At 42.5% G+C, this 14,044-nt stretch overlaps 1 protein-coding gene across 4 annotated transcripts in view; it reads left to right on the top strand.

Moving 5' to 3' along the window:
* The window catches only part of LOC118359804 (nephrocystin-4), a 200,638-nt gene that overhangs the window by 36,857 nt on the left and 149,737 nt on the right, over positions 1–14,044 (top strand). For all 4 annotated transcript variants that reach the window (XM_052482158.1, XM_052482160.1, XM_052482159.1 and 1 more), the window contains exons 3-5: positions 2,080–2,249; positions 5,376–5,440; positions 12,845–12,994. In XM_052482158.1, coding sequence (XP_052338118.1) covers positions 2,080–2,249; positions 5,376–5,440; positions 12,845–12,994 — 385 coding nt within the window. The remainder of the gene's footprint in view (positions 1–2,079; positions 2,250–5,375; positions 5,441–12,844; positions 12,995–14,044) is intronic.

The following is a 14,044-nucleotide window of genomic DNA, read 5'->3' as shown; positions in this document are numbered from 1 at the left end:
TGAGCTTGTGTGCCCTACCACTTCACGGCTGAGCCGTTGTTGCTCCTAGATGTTTCCACATCACAATAACAACACTGACAGTTGACCGGGGCAGCTCTAGTAGTTCAGAAATTTGAAAAATTGGCTTGATTGAAAGGTGGCATCCTATTACTGTGCCATGTTGAAAGTCTACTGTCAATGTTTGTCTTTGGAGAATGCATGGCTGTGCGCTCGATTGTATACACCTGTCAGCAACGGGTGTGGCTGAAATAGCCAAATCCACTATTTTGAAGTTAAGTGAGGATTTCCAAAAAGCCCCTGTCTTACCAGGGGGTGTACCTGTGAAAGTCCTTCTTTATTAGGATGCTATAGTTGATCCTCTCCTCCCCCCAATGAGATATGATCTCTGCAACCCCGGGTGTCTGTTTGGCTCTCATTTACAAACCAGGGAAATATCTGGATACAGACTACACTGGCATACCCAGAGAGAATTTCACCAAAAAGGACAAATATAAAATAACACATGTTTTCATGAGGAAGAATCACCCCATACTAACTGCATTAAGCTATTTAAAATACTTGTTATTATCAAAATGAATGTGAGGACTTTGGCTACCTCTTTGCTTGAAAATAAAGGTGTGATTTTCTGATATCTTCTTCACCCACTTCATCCATATTCTTCACACCCACGGCTCTTTCTCTTTGAATGTGTATGTTTCTGTTCCTTCACATCAAGTGCAATAATACCTACATTTATCATAAGTACCTGAATGTAATATGTAGTTAATCTGTATCTCAATGTGTCAGTCATTCAGTTAACTTTGAGATGAACACCAACGCTTTCTCTAGAAATAAATCAGATCAAGACAGAACTGTGCAATTGTAGTAGGGAGTTGTACTTTCCAACAGGCCAATATTCAACATAAGAGTACCAGTCAAATGTTTGGCCACACCTACTCATTCAAGGGTTTTTCTTTACTATTTTCTACATGGTAGAAAAAAAGTGAAGACATCAAAACTATGAAATAACACATGTGGTAACCAAAAAAGTGTCAAACAAATAAAAAATATATTTTAGATTATTCAAGCTAGCCACCTGTCTTGATGATAGCTTTACACACTCATGGCATTCTCTCAACCAGCTTCACCTAGAATGCTTTTCCAACAGTCTTGATGGAGTTCCCACATATGCTGAGCACTTGTTGGCTGCTTTCCTTCACTCTGTGGTCCAACTCATCCCAAACAAACCAGATGGGATGGCATATCGCTGCAGAATGCTGTGGTAGCCATGCTGGTTAAGTGTGCCTTGAATTCTAAATAAATCACAGACAGTGTCACCAGCAAAGTAGTTTAGCGCAGAAACCGAGGTAATTAATTACAATGACCATAATCCATTGCGGGCCTACTTGTCTGGTCTATGTGTTTCTATCACGCCTGCTACGTTAGTTTAGTGTGGGGCAGACACGGAGAGGGAGACGGAAGAATGCACGACCGAGAGGGATAGAGAGCAGTTGCTTTGAGGTATCTACCTGAAAATGCATGATCGAAGCGATTGATCGTTTGTTTTTAGCAGTCAAAAATATACCTTATTTATTTTGAAGAACTACTAAAATATTGATTTTGTCAGACCGCATAGGCAGCAGCTTTACAGAGATGAGATGATGACTTGGAATGAAATAAAGTCAGCGAATAAAGCGAATCTAATATACACAACTGAAATTATATAATAAATTATGGATAATACCATCATGGGACTTTTAATTGTTTTAATTGTGCATTTTATTTTATGGAAACTAAATCAAAAACCGTGATAGATTATTATTTTTTTTTAACCGAACTGTCCTCAAAAGGCATTTATCGCTCTGTACTAGCTCACTTTTCTTTTACCTTGTGGTGTAGTAGTTCATGATAAATTGTGCCCGTCTGTTTTCTTTGCGTATCCCACTGTTTAACCTCAATACTACTGATCTTGGCACTCACTCACTCACTCACTCACTCACTCACTCACTCACTCACTCACTCACTCACTCACTCACTCACTCACTCACTCACTCACTCACTCATTCAATCATGTCTTGTCCTGTGTGTGTTCCATTGAAGGTGGTGTACCTCCACACCTCTCTGCGTCTGCCAAGCGTGGTGGCCGTGGTGGAGCTGGCGGCGTTACAGTCCAGGGCAGACGGCTCCCAGCATGCACTGGGGTGTGGCTTCGCCATCCTGCACCTCTTCTCCAGCATGACAGAACCTCAGGCCACCGAGGGGGACAGAAGGTGATTATCTATGTCCTGATACATAACACACACCTTAATTACAGTCTCCGAATTTTCCCATCAAGAGCCATGTGAAGGATTATCATGGGAGATTATCAACTTGTAGTTAGTCTGTTGTGACAAGATGCACGTCTCCGCCCTAACAATGGGAGTTGTCCCTTGTCCCAAAGGCGGAAAGGCAGTCAACAAGCTTAGGTCCAAAATAACCCAATAGAAACGCATTGGCCTTATTTTGGACAGATTTTAGCTCACTCTTTGCTTTGCCTCTTCCTCTGAGTTACACAGACACCAAGCCCCTCAGGCCAACAAAGTTGAGAGATCCCATCTACCTCTCTGACAAGCGGTTTCTGCTTGCTATTTGCATTTGAGGTTTGATCCAACAGAATTAGTCATATGGACACTGAAACACATTGAGACATTATTTTACTGTAAAAGATAAATGACCTTTTCTAATGATACCCTTTTTATGTCTCAACTACTCAAATTGTGCACAGAGCAGACACCAACAAAACAGGAGTATCAATGAACATTGATTCTGTAAAATGAATGCTCAGTTTGTTCGCACACGGCATTGGGGTTACCACATACCGCGAGCAGCATTTTAGCCAGGCTGTCAGACTAGCTGTCTAGTCTGTTATGTATAAACGTGCAATAAGCATAAGACACAATTATATATGGAATTGGCAACTCGTTCTCATTCTGAGAAATAAGGTAGACCACTTGATTTCAACATCTGAACAAAGTGGACAGGCCAACATGCTGTTCAAACAGTTGGAGACCGACAGAAGGGTGTGTTCATAACAAATCAACTGTTCATCCTTGTTAGCTAGCAAATAGATCCAAGTTGGGCTTTGGCTAAACTTGAAGCTGGCTAATCACTAGCACGTGGACTTCAGAGATTGTTGGTGAGACCTGTGTTCATTATCTGTAGTCTAATGCCTACGACAAGAAGTTAGTCATTATTAGTGAATGTGCATTATGCATGGTTCTAGTTACATTTTTACAAAAAAGGGCATTTTCATAGACAAACTTGAAAACCAGATAATTGATTATTGCAAATAAATCAGGTTAAACTATTTTGATAAAATAATTAAATTATTGGTGGGTCTTTATGGTTGTGGAAGGCGTATAATTATAGCCTAGGTATAACTGCACAAGTCCTGAATTCATTAGATTATTACGGACTGTTGAAAATGCAGTGTATTTGACCTTTTATGTGTACAACTCCTATTTCGAGCACCAGTCAAAAGTTTGGAAACACCTACTTATTCAAGGGGTTTTCTTTATTTTTACTATTTTCTACATTGTAGAATAATAGTGAAGACATCAACACTATGAAATAACACATATGGAATCATGTAGTAAAAAAATAAATATATATTTGATATTTTAGATTCTTTAAGGTAGCCACACTTTACCTTGATGACAGCTTTGCACACTCTTGGCATTCTATCAACCACCTTCAAGAGGAATGCTCTTCCAAAAGTCTTGAAGGAGTTCCCACACATGCTGAGCACTTTTTAGCTGCTTTTTCTTCACTCTGTGGTCCAACTCATCCAAATTTGGGTTTAGGTCAGGTGATTATGATGCAGCACTCAATCTCTCCTTGGTCAAATAGCCCTTACACAGTCTGGAAGTGTGTTTTGGGTCATTGTCCTGTTGAAAAACAAATGATAGTCCCTCTAAGAGCAACCCAGATGGTTTGGCGTATCGCTGCAGAATGCTTTGGTAGCCATGCTGTTTTAGTGTGCCTTTTGAATTCTAAATAAATCACAAAACGTGTCACCAGAAAAGCACACCATCACACCTCCTCCTCCATGCTTCACTTTGGGAACCACACATGCGGAGATCATCCGTTCACCTACTCTGCGTCTCACAATGACACGTTGGTTGGAACCAAAAATATACATTTTGGTCTCACCAGACCAAAGGACAGATTTCCACCAGTCTAATGTCCATTGCTCGTGTTTCTTGGTCCAAGGAAGTTTTCTTCTTATCGGTGTCCTTTATTTGTGGTTTCTTTTCAGGAATTCAACCATGAAGGCCTGTTTTACACAGTCCCCTCTGAACAGTTGATGTTGAGATGTGTCTTACTTGAACTCTGTGAAGCATTTATTTGGGGAGCAATCTGAGATGCAGTTAACTCTAATGAACTTATCCTCTTCAGCAGAGGTAACTCTGGGTCTTCCTTTCCTGTGGCGGTCTTCATAAGAGCTAGTTTCATCGTAGCGCTTGATAGTTTTTGCAACTGCACTTGAAGAAATGTAAACAATTCTCAATTTTCCGCACCGACTGATCTTTGTCTTATTGTAATGATGGACTGTCGTTTCTCTTTGCTTATTTCAGCTGTTCTTGCCATAATATGGACGTGGTCTTTTACCAAATAGGGCTAGCATCTGTATACCACCCCTACCTTGTCACAAACGTAATAAGAAGGAAAGAAATTCCACAAATTGACTTTGAACAAGGTACACCAGTTAATTGAAGTGCATTCCAGGTGACTACCTCATGAAACTGGTTGAGAGGATGCCAAGAGTGTGCAAAGCTGCCATCAAGGCAAATGGTGGCTATTTTAAGAATCTCAAATATAAATATATTTAGATTTGTTTAACACTTTATTTGGTTACTACATAATTCCATATGTGTTATTTCATAGTTTTGATGTCTTCACTGTTATTCTACAATGTAGAAAATAGTAAAAATAAAGTAAAACTCTGGAATGAGTAGGTGTGTCCAAATGTTTGACTGGTACTGTATGTCATGAATCGCAAATAAGTTTGAAAAAATCCAGATATGATGTTTGGGCCATACCCATATATTATATATTATTATTATTATTATACCGCCCAGCCCAAGCGCCAAGTTCAAATGATTTGAACTTTCCAATGCTCCTGCCTCCTGCACATAGCCTAACCTTACAGACAGAGAAGTGCCTTGCACTTTGTGTTTAATGAGACACTCGTCTTTGTCATCTAACATCCACAGAACACAGATAAAGCTGAAAAACGTATAATAGACACACAAGAATCTATTCTAAGAAAATGTATCAGTGTCTATTGTGATTCACTCTTTGTCCATCTTGTTTTGATTGATTCTCAACGTCATTTTTGTTGTTGTTGTCCCTAGGCTAAGTATGTACCACGGAACACCAAGGAACCTACTCCATCCACTAGTGAGGGACCCTATAGAGCGTAAGTGTCTTTTATATGCTCTCTTATGCACACTGTTCAACAACCACTAAGGGTGTGTCCCAAATGGCACCCTGTTCCCTTTATAGTGCACTACTTTTTATGGGGCCTGGTCCAGATGTGCACTATAAAGGGAATAGGATGCCATTTGACACACACAGGCGATACACTAAGCTAGATCTTACGACCGCCTCAGAAACGCTGCGGTCCGCTTTGCAATTTAATTGAACTAGTTGATGTCAACATTGAGTCTCCGAGGAACCCTTGCAGACACACTCTAATCCAAGTGTAGTGGGCCCCAATTGTGTTGATTATAATTACACTGTGTTTTGTCTGCTGTGTTTAATAAAGATCTCAGCGCCCGAGTGCCAATGACAAAGCTTTCTTAATTGGGAAAGGCGGTGCCACTGTCTGATTACATGTATCATATTTAGTCGGGCCGGGACAATACCACTATCGCGATACTTGTTAGTATAGTGGCAAGTAAACAAAACACAATGCGGTTTTAACTTGTTTAGGAAAACAGCCCTAATGTTGGAAACAAACCTCGTTATGTTGTCATCCAGAGTCACATTTATTTATTTTCCAAGATATAGCACACAATATTTGACATATAACAGGGTTTTAAAGGACCAAAGAGTTTAGTCTGCTTTGTGTTTTCATCTTTGCCATGGAAAAAATATTACGATACTGGTATCACAACCCTAACATTTAGTAAGTCTAGTGAGCCACAACCATCTCAGCCAATTCAAATGGAGTGAACACAACTTTAGCGTGTGTTAACCAAATCTTCCATTTGAACCATGTTAGAATAGGCCTACCTTATTCAGCTGTGCAATATTTAATTGTGTTAACATTTTATTTCACTGGGTGCAGTATACACTATCAACAAGAAGATGCTGTATCTTCCAGATTTTAGTCTACATTTAGGCTGTGGCCTGAAATGGGCTCTTTACTCAAAAACATTCAGCAGTCTCTCTGTTGCTATCGAGCTAATTTCAGGCCCTTCAGGAATGTGATTCCTATGAATATGAAAAAAGGCCTTACAGTGATGGAATAATACCAATGTAATGCAAAGAATTGCCAAGTACAATTTACTAATGCCATGTTTCCCAAACCAGCGGTTGTGACCCCATGTGGAGTCACCGGATTTGAAAAAGGGGTCACAAGAGAAACTGTGAAAAATGTTGTTTTTTATGCTTGGTTCATATAACCTTTGTTTTCTTACTACCAAAGTGGTTCTATCTTTTGAACGGTTTAAGCTACAAAATAGTATGACCCCATCACTGAAGGAGAATACTCGCAGGAACACGCATGTGTCTGTTTCCCTCTACAATGCCATTAGCTGCACAGAACTCATTAGAAAAGAGGGGACAAGAATAGGCACTAAATCAGACTGGGGGGGGTGGGGGAATGAATAATTATTCTACCTATTGAACCCTCTAAAACCACTGTGATTATTATTTGACCCTGCTGGTCATGTATACATGTTTGGACATCTTGAAGAACAAATCTGGCCTTAACGGCCATGTACTCTTATAATCTCCACCCGGCACAGCCAGAAGAGGACTGGCCACTCCTCAGAGCCTGGTTCCTCTCTAGGTTTCTTCCTAGGTTCCTGCCTTTTCTAGGGAGTTTTTCCTAGCCATCGAGCTTCTAAACCTGCATTGCTTGCTGTTTTGGGTTCGAGGCTGAGTTTCTGTATAAGCACTTTGTGACATCTGATGTAGAGAATGGCTTTATAAATACATTTTATTTGATTATACAGAAGATCATACAAAATTATTGCGTGATGATCTTCTGAACTTCCCAATGCCTTTCTGATGCATTTGTCACTTCAAACCATACTTCCTTCAGATTGAAATGCTGTCAAAAGTACGGTCAGACTGATTTGTAATGCTCGTAGCCTCAATGAAAAAATGAAACATAATACAATGTTACATAACTTTTTTTACATGGTGGTTGTCGCATAATTTTTTAAATCTCTAAATGGGGTCCAAAAAAGTTTGGGAACCCCTGTGCTCATGTATGAATAACAACATACAGATGTAGAATCTTAATTTGAGCCAGTTTGCTACAGCAGGAAAGTAATCCTGCAGCAGCAAGAAATGTGAATTATTATGTGGATTTTAATGACAATTTTTAGGGATTGCTACATTTTTAGGGAAAATCTAGTCTGAAAATTGAAATCTTCAGAAGCTTTTTTTAAACCTTAAATACACTAAGTTTGAAATATCCTGTATTGCAGGAAGGTTTTCCTGCAACAGTGTGATCAAATTAAGATCCTACATCTATAATCCCAAGAAGCAGTGTTTGCTATCTTGTCACATGAATATTGGAAAGGCATCTTTCTCTCAAATGGACTTTTGTGTACATTTAATTATTAAAATAGTGTCTGTTGGGGGGTAGGATGCCTTTTTTGTTTTCACTCAGGCCGTGTCGACGATGCGTGCTTTCATGTTCAGGCATCTCTCTTCCTCACACACACACGGCAGGAGGAGGACAGCTGTTTACCTTGCTGCTTTGGATAACAAGACCAAACAAAGGAAACCCTATTAATTTTCATTATGGAGCCTTATTTCTGGAGCCGAAGGCCAGCAATCGTGTATTGTCCTGTTCTCTTGAGGAAGAGCTTTATCTGCTATTCATTGGAAGAGAGCATATTTTCTTCTTCACACTTGAAGAAAAGTGTTGTTTACCTCGACGAGGACGTGCTGTGAAATGAAGAGTTCAAAAAGAGGCATTGCTTCAACATTAGTTACTTGTGGTATAATCTGTGGTATTTTCTTCCCACTGAGACAGGATTTTGAGTACAATGTCCTCCAGTATACCTCTCACTTCTCCTCTAGTGTACTCCTCAATTTAGCCTCCACTCCTGTCTAATCATCCCGATAGAGACAGACATTCATACAGGAAGACTGGTCTGGAGTGCACAGTCTACACCTGGGTAGAGCGCTGCTACCCGGTCCGAGGCCGACGGCTCCGACACTATACATTGGGTTACGGACAGTTCTTTTCATCAATTACTAGGGTACGGGCAGGGCATCACTAAATTGATCACTAACATTTTGAATCTGAGCCATTTGCTCGTGCTCTGCTGAGCAGTAGCCTACAGTGATATCTTACTAAGATCATAACATGGTGTCAGAAGTGCTTCAACCTCATCAAATATACCACAACATTGTCAGAGTCGACAGGAGAAATGATTTCACAGAAAATAATCATTTTCCGGAGTTTAGAGTGACGAAAAGTAGCAAGTTAACACTTATCTCTCGTCATTGAACAGGCCAAGGCGGGGCTGTTGCTATGGATACTCACACAGCAGCAGAGCACATGCAACGCAAGCAGTGCAGGGAGGGGGAGGACAGACCGAGACGGGTAGCTAATGGATACTAACGAAGGAAGTTATTTCAGATTTTTGGGCTGGGTCTTAAATTTGTCAAAAGAAATCGGACCTGGGTAGGGTAGGGTCTGAACGTCACAGGCATGGATAGGGCTTGTGCATTAAAATTCATGCCTGTGCAGGGCTCTTCACATGGGGCCCCTCCAGTCAGCCTGTCAAGTCAGCACTGTGTGTCTGTGTGCATGACCACGTTGCACGTGTGTGTGCCCAGCATGCCAGGTAGAGTGCCTGGGGTAGGGGTTATTCAATGCCAGGAGGAGGGGGGACAGGGACCGTGGCAACCAAGGGAGCCTCTGTGCTGCTCTGCTTGCCAGCCTCCTCAGTCTGTGTTCTCCTGCCGAGCCCCGGCCAGCCGCCACCTAAGCCCCTCTGCCGGTGCCACCTGGGGAAACAAGAGAAGGGGGGTGGGGAAGGAAGATATGGGGTCGCTCTGGGGCCCACTGCAGCTCTTCTCCTTGGCGGACCTTGGGGGGTAGAGGGATCATGGAGGAGATGGTGTTACTTCTTGGCTTACCTAAGCCCCAATCTGACCGGGAGGGAAGCAGAGTATGAGAAGGAAGGGAGGCAGAGGGGGAGAAAGAGACAGGGGAGAATGGGCTGCTCTGGGGCCCACTCTGGGAATGGGGGGCAACCAGATGGCACAGTGCTCCTTGGTGCAGTGAGACTACATTGTGTTCACATTACCGTATTTAAATCCACTGCTGCCACGGACTGGAAAGTGCCTTGGGTTTTAGCTTGTCATCATGGCGGAAACCCAATCGATGCAGGGTTGAATGTAGGGCTGAAATGTAAAATATGTTTTAATGATCACTGTACTGAAAGGATTCGGTTGAGCCATCATTGCTACTCTATCGGAATCTGCTATTTTGTTTCTCCTTTTGAATAGCCTGAATCAATGCAACAGTGTTTGACTTTGCCCGTAAAAGCCCCTCTTTTCACATGGAGTCCATCTGCTATTCATCTTGATTATTACGCGGTTTCTTCCCGTCACCCTTGGAAATCCACCAGCCCTCTGATGCTGCTGATCTACCTTTCCATTTTTACCTCCGCTTCATCTCCTGCCAAGTTTGCTCGCCTGACACTAAGGTACCAAGATGTCTGCTTGAAGAATTTCTAGAGTCCCTAATCCATGTGCTGCGTCAGAGAGGCAAGCTTGATGCATTATGAATAATATGAAATAAATGATGAAAAAGTTACCGAGATCTCGACACCTGTGCGCCCATCTGTGTTCAGCTAGCTAGATGCTTTGAACGTTTCATTTTTACGCCTCCATATTTTTTTTTTTACCACTACAGCAAGAGCCAGTTTTCCATGAAAGCACTGCCGTACGCTGAAATTGCCGCGCAGCAAGTGTAGCTGTGGCTTCAACGACGTCCTCAAACCATGTTTGAGTGTTCTGTTCACTCTTTTATCACATTTGAGTGCACCATTTTGAGTTAAGCAGTTTTCCCCTGATGAAGTGAATTTGAGAGCAGCCGCCTGTCAGAGGAAGTTAAAGGTTGGGGGTGAGACGGTTCGGGGAACAGGGATATACTCCTCCTATTTTTTCACCACTTTAACTCTGAAATCCCTATCATTGGCTTTGGAGGTTCTGAGGCCTATAGGAATGGCTTAAAGCTTCCTGCTGCTGATATAGATATTGGATTGTGGACATATATTGGAAATAAATCCTCCAAGGCTCCTACCCTCCTACAACATTGTACCAACCTCCAATTGGAGCTATGGTTGGACCCCTGGGCCCTGTTGCTGGAATTGGAAGAGACAAAATTATAATATGACTTGCACAGTGAGAGCACTTTAAATGAACATCCATCCGGTACAGTTTCATATTGTAAAGATGGAATTGATGGATGTGAAATTAACCCAATGTAGCGTACCTGCACATTTGCACAACAATGGTGTCACACAGGAAACGACTGTAAACCAGGTTTGAGCCCTAATCAAACAAATTACACGACCAAAAGAGCTTGTTGAACATTTCATTCCAAAATCATGGGCATTAATATGGAGTTGGTCCCCCCCTTTGCTGCTTTAACAGCTTCCTCTCTTCTGGGAGGGCTTTCCACTAGATGTTGGAACATTGCTGCGGGGACTTGCTTCCATTCAGCCACAAGAGCATTAGTGAGCTCGGGCACTGATGTTGGACGATTAGGCCTGGCTCGTAGTCAGCATTCCAATTCATCCCAAAGGTGTTCAATGGGCTTGAGGTCAGGGCTCTGTGCAGGCCAGTCAAGTTCTTTCACACCAATCTCGACAAACCATTTCAGTATGGACCTTGCTTTGTGCACGGGAGCATTGTCATGGTGGAACAGGAAAGGGCCTTCCCTAAACTTTTGCCACACAATTAGAAGCACAGAATTGTCTAGAATTTCATTGTATGCTTTAGCATTAAGATTTCCCTTCACTGGAACTAATGGGCCTAGCCCGAACCATGAAAAACAACCCCGGGCCATAATTCCCCCTCCACCAAACTTTACAGTTGCCACTATGCATTGGGGCAGGTAGTGTTCTCCTGGCATCCACCAACCCCAGATTTGTTTGTCAGACTGATAGTGAAGCATGATTCATCACTCCAGAGAACGCGTTTCCACTGCTCCAGAGTCGGCAAGCTTTACACCACTCTAGCTGACGCTTGGAACTGGGCATGGTGATCTTAGGCTTGTGTGCGGCTGATCGGCCATGGAAACCCATTTCATGAAGCTCCTGACGAATAGTTATTTGTGCCAACGTTGCTTCCAGATGCAGTTTGGAACTCGGTAGTGAGTCTTGCATCCAAGGACGGACGATTTTTACGCGCTTAAGCACTCGGCGGTCCCGTTCTGTGAGCTTGTGTGACCTACCACTTTGTTGCTGAGCCGCTGTTGCTCCTAGACATTTTCCACTTCACAATAACATCACTTACAGTTGAATGGGACATCTCTAGCAAGGTAGAAATTTGCTGAACTGACTTGTTGGAAAGGTGGCATCCTATGACGGTGACATGTTGATTGAGCTCTTCAATAAGGCCATTCTTCTCCCAATGTTTGTCTATGGAGATTACATGGCCGTGTGCATGATTTTATACACCTGTCAGCAATGGGTGTGTACTGAAATAGCCAAATCCACTAATTTGAAGGGGTGTCCACATACTTTTGGTGATGTAGTGTACCACTCAGGGGAGATGTATGATGCCATGGAGATGTATGATGCCCCCCCCCCCATGTTTACATTGATTATTGACTTGAATATAAACCAACCCGTCATCAGTTAACCCTATCAACCTTTCCAAATGTCCTATTGGGAGGCGCTTCCAAAATACATCATCACTGTCAACCTGATAAAGAGGCGGTCACTGGGAGTGAATAGAGCTTCGATTAATGATCATCACTGTCTCCTTTGAAGATGTAATTATCAGAGCTGTCAGAGTGAGCGATCACCACGCATTCCAAGGCAGAGATCTTGGGATGTACTGCTGAACACACAGAACCCATGAAATTCACTGTGCAGCCTTTCTCAGGTTGTTGCTCAACACCGTCGACTGTGTGTTGATGAAAAGCATCATGGGGCCGGGTTTTTCATTGGATGACTGTTTGAAGGATCGACGTGTCAACCCATCCCTCACATCACAGAGCCATTTCCTAAGCAGCCGCCCGCGCTCCTCTTTCATATCCTCTCCGGGGACGAGGGAATGCTTTTCCACGCTGTCATTTCGCAAATCACATGCCCAGGTTCGCCTGCAAACAGCCCCCCAACGTAATGGAGCATGGACCTGGGTTTCGGCAGCCAAATATGGAACAGCAGCCTATTTAACACCGGCAGGACGAGTGACAGTTGTTTGTGAGGAGCGCGTGACAAGCATTACTCCATGTCCCCTATAAAGCTGATTGGAATCATATATATTACAGAGTGGTGGAACATTAAGTCCTCTGGTGACATTGCCAGTAATATGAAAGTTCTTGCGATAAAAGGAATATTGATTAAAACAATGTGCTGTGTGTTATGTTGTTTTTTTTCTGTCTGTGTAGAGAACAAGCTGTTGAGGCCCATCGATGGTGCTCATTTGGTGTGCAGCTTGAAGCCTCACCCTGCTCTAGCCCCTGCCATGCACCTCTTCCCCCAGAACATGCTGGTGTCTGGAGATGAGAACATCCCTGGGGTTACGCCCTCCCCTACAGGTAAGACTACAGTGGAAACCGCAGGCCAGTGCTTCCCTCATACAGTTAACATTGTTGTTATTTGCAGTAGGCGGCCCATTGTCAAGCTATGTCACGTCTCAATATATGTGATGTTGTAACTTGGCGGGCCAATATATTTTGAGGTTTTCCGCACACCAACTAACAAAACATCAAACCGGAAAACAAAAATAAAAACTGATTAACAAAAATAAAACTACCGCCAGTTCCTTTGTTAATCCAGTAATGCATTTGCTTACCTTAGTTCAAACTAATTTTAAAGGCTTTTGTAATGTAATCGTCTGCTGAATTTATAGAAATATTTGACTGAAAAACACCTCAGTAAAGCCATTTGAAAGAATCCCATAGTGCAATCTGGAGGTAATCCTTCAACCACTTAGCACCGTCTCCAAATTGAAAAAACTAATCAGAGGCGCTGGGAATGTAAACATTTAATAGACAATCAGCTGCTCTCATTTGTGCTTTAATCGAAAGTCACACTCAAAATGGAATGATTTGAAATGCGTTCTCCATTCGGGCCACTATGTTCGACAGCGGGAGGATTTCGCGACAGCGTTCCAATTTCATATTTTGTGACGTAGGTAGTTGTCTTCACAGGATTTCTCAAGGAGGCTTTCTCTCAAAACACACTTTTTGTTAATCATCCTCCAAAGTTGAAATGTTGCGTAAAACCAAGTTTATACAAGGATGTACAGTAATGCCGTTTGACAGTGTGGGGTTTATTATAAGATGAGTCCGTTGAAGGTTTTCGGTAGCTTAATCCTCTATTTCCTGCTCTGGGTCTATAAGCATGCCGACCTACAGTAAGCTGCCACTGTCTGGATGTTGGACCTGCATTTAGTTCATTCACATTCGCTGCTGCTTTGTACTGCTGACGAGTATAATCACCCGAGATTTGGCGTCTAAGGTGTTTGAAAGAGGTGATTGCTGTAGTACACGGCGGCAAGCAGCTTCACTGACAATCACAGCTTATCCATTGTCCCTCATACTTAAAAAAAAAAAAAACTAGTGTTTTACACCCAATATGGATCC

The sequence above is a fragment of the Oncorhynchus keta genome, chromosome 27 (assembly GCF_023373465.1).
Source record: "Oncorhynchus keta strain PuntledgeMale-10-30-2019 chromosome 27, Oket_V2, whole genome shotgun sequence".
Lineage (NCBI taxonomy): Eukaryota > Metazoa > Chordata > Actinopteri > Salmoniformes > Salmonidae > Oncorhynchus > Oncorhynchus keta.
The sequence above is the reverse complement of the archived record's forward strand: the minus strand, read 5'-3'. Positions and strand labels throughout refer to the sequence as shown.